Source organism: Stegastes partitus, unplaced genomic scaffold (assembly GCF_000690725.1).
Source record: "Stegastes partitus isolate 25-593 unplaced genomic scaffold, Stegastes_partitus-1.0.2 Scaffold682, whole genome shotgun sequence".
NCBI lineage: Eukaryota > Metazoa > Chordata > Actinopteri > Pomacentridae > Stegastes > Stegastes partitus.
Window position 1 is genome coordinate 26,443 of NW_007578413.1, and position 2,620 is coordinate 29,062.

General features: G+C 41.1%; 1 protein-coding gene across 1 annotated transcript in view; it reads right to left on the bottom strand.

Moving 5' to 3' along the window:
* Window positions 1-2,620, bottom strand: part of LOC103363696 (contactin-associated protein-like 5) — a 156,789-nt gene that overhangs the window by 3,192 nt on the left and 150,977 nt on the right. The window contains exon 22 of the mRNA XM_008290551.1: window positions 774-872. Within this exon, the coding sequence (XP_008288773.1) occupies window positions 774-872 (99 nt within the window). The remainder of the gene's footprint in view (window positions 1-773; window positions 873-2,620) is intronic.

A 2,620-nucleotide genomic window follows, 5' to 3' on the forward strand; every position in this document is an offset into this window, starting at 1 on the left:
CTGAATGCTTCCTGTTGGTCTCATCCGTCACTTCTTCGTTGCACCACGCCGTCCTGAAGGCTTCGGTCATTGATCTAACTTTCTGCAGGTCTTGAGGGTCAGAGGATGAACCCTCGTTCCCTCTGTGGACCCGGTTCTGATCCGGACCTTCTCGGGGGAACACTCCTCGTTTCCTTCCTGGCCTCAGATCGACGGCGCTCTGCTGTGAGCGCTCGCAGCTCTTCTTCTGCGGTTTGTAATTAAACAGACGAGATGTAATCGGCTCTGAGCTCTGAAGACGCTGCAGGAGCTCGTCCCGTCCTCGCGTCGAGCCCGACTAACCTTCTCCCGGCTTCGCATTCAGACGGCGTCGGGGAGGATTCAATCTTCTCATTTAGCTTTTGGCGAGAAACTATTGTTTAAACAAGCGGCAATCTCAGCCCAGATCCAACGTATTTATTGTGTTTTGATTGGTGGAGCGGAGACGCAGCATGTGTTGTTGATGAGTCTCTTTTTTCTTTCTGGTCTCCCGTTAATTAGCTTGAAGTCCCACAAAGCCTCGTATCGAACAGCGTGAGCCGAAATAAAGGAAAAAAAAGAGCCAAAGCCCCACGTTACATCATCAAATTTAATTTCAGACAAAACGGCGTAAGCGGCGATAATGAAAACGAGCCGGAGCCGGGCCTGGGGGGGAGGCGTGGAGGAGAACGGGGAGAATGACAAATAACAAACAGCTGGGACTCGTTTTCAATTAGGAGGAGGAAGTAAAACCAACAGACGAGGAGAGAACAGACCTGCTATTACAGCCAAATCCTTCTGGGTGCCGCCGCCGCCGCCGCCGCCGCCATCGCCGCCACGCTGCTCCTTGTCTTTGTTCGCCGTCACGGCCTGATCTGAAGAGGCAGAAACACATCAGCTCATTAGACGAGGAGACCTCTGGAAGCTCCGCCAAAGGTTCTCATGCAAGAACCATGAGATCCTTCAGCAGACGTCCCAGAGCGACAAACAGGAAACTGATGGCGGAGAGGAGAGCGTCGGCTCGCTCTGTTCAGTTTGATGATATGGATTAAAAAAACAATTCACTGGTCAGATTCATGACACTCGTTATTAATTAATCCTGGTTCAGGCTAACGGGGGCTGAAGTTTAGCTGCTTTAGCTGCCGCCGGCCGTTTGTAGAGTTTTTCCTCTGAGTTTATTAAAAACCTGCAGCATCAGAAAGAAGCAGGACCCATGTAAAATAAAATGAAATAAAATAAAATAAAATAAAATAAAATGAAATAAAATAAAATAAAATGAAATAAAATAAAATAAAGAAACTAAATATTTAAATAAATAAAACTAAAAACTATTAAAATGAAACAGAAATCAAAATAAAAATACAAATGATGTGGAATGAAAATACTGAAAATACATACATTTAAATTAAAGAATTAAACTATATATATAGAAAAAAGGAAATGGAAATAACACAGAAATTAAATGGTAGGTAATTATATGAAACAGAAATCATACATTTAAATAAGACAAAAACAATAAAAATACAAATAAATATAGGAATTAAAATACTAATATAAAAACTGAATTCTGGTCATTTGTTTGTAGGAGTTTGGAAAATAAAATAAAAATAAAATAAAATTGAAAAACTCTAAAAAATGAACTAGACATAAAAATACAATAAAATAAAATGAAATATATGATAAAAAAAATAGAATATAAATTAGCATAAAATCTTAAATATTTTAATAAAACATAAGCCAACACAAACAAAAACACAAAACAATCCACATAAAATAAAACAGGAGCTTCCTCGAGGCTGCATCCTTTAATCTCGAGCATCCTGAATTCTGACTGTATTTTTAAAAGGTAATTACAGAAGAGGATTTTTTTCTTCTTCTCCTCAGAATTCTGACCTGAAACTCCTAAAAAGGTCGAATAAATCTTTCACGGCGGCAGTAATCCTCCTCCTCCGCAGGTACGTAGCATTTGTGCAGTAATACATTTTTAAATCATCCCTTCCGGCGCTGCTTCCCTCCTGACGAGCGCCAATAAATCAGCTCTCGGCTTCTTTAAATGAATTTTAATTGTCACCGGCATCATCTCAGCTTAATATAATCACCTTCACGGAGACGCTCCATTAGGAGGGTTAGTCGATGTTTGACTCGTTTAACTCGCCCGCGAACGAGCGTTTAAGGAAGTTAGCGCTCCGCGAGGTGAAGCCTTTCATGTCGCTGCCAAAGCCGTCATGAACAAATCATGAATCTCTGCAAACTCAAAGTGCTGCAGCGGAATCAGGGCGGCATCTCAAATTAATCCGGCTTTTATCGTCGTACGCTGTTTTCCCTCCGGAGGCTCGCTGTCATTGTTTTCCTGCTTTTATGGTGTAAACTCATACAGTGTGTGATTATCTCCAGCTACAGTAGCTTCACACGTTTAACTCACCCTCAGAACTTTAACTTATGATCGATTTCATGACAAGAGTTTATTTGATATCTGAGTGAATTCTGAGTTCTACAAAGTAAAGTCAAATAATTAAAAGAACAAAATGTAAAAGTGAGTTTATAAGGATTAGTCTGCGTAGGGCAGGTTGTCCTCAAGAAACCTGGTGACTGGACAAGAAGGAGACGAGTGAAGGAGGCCACC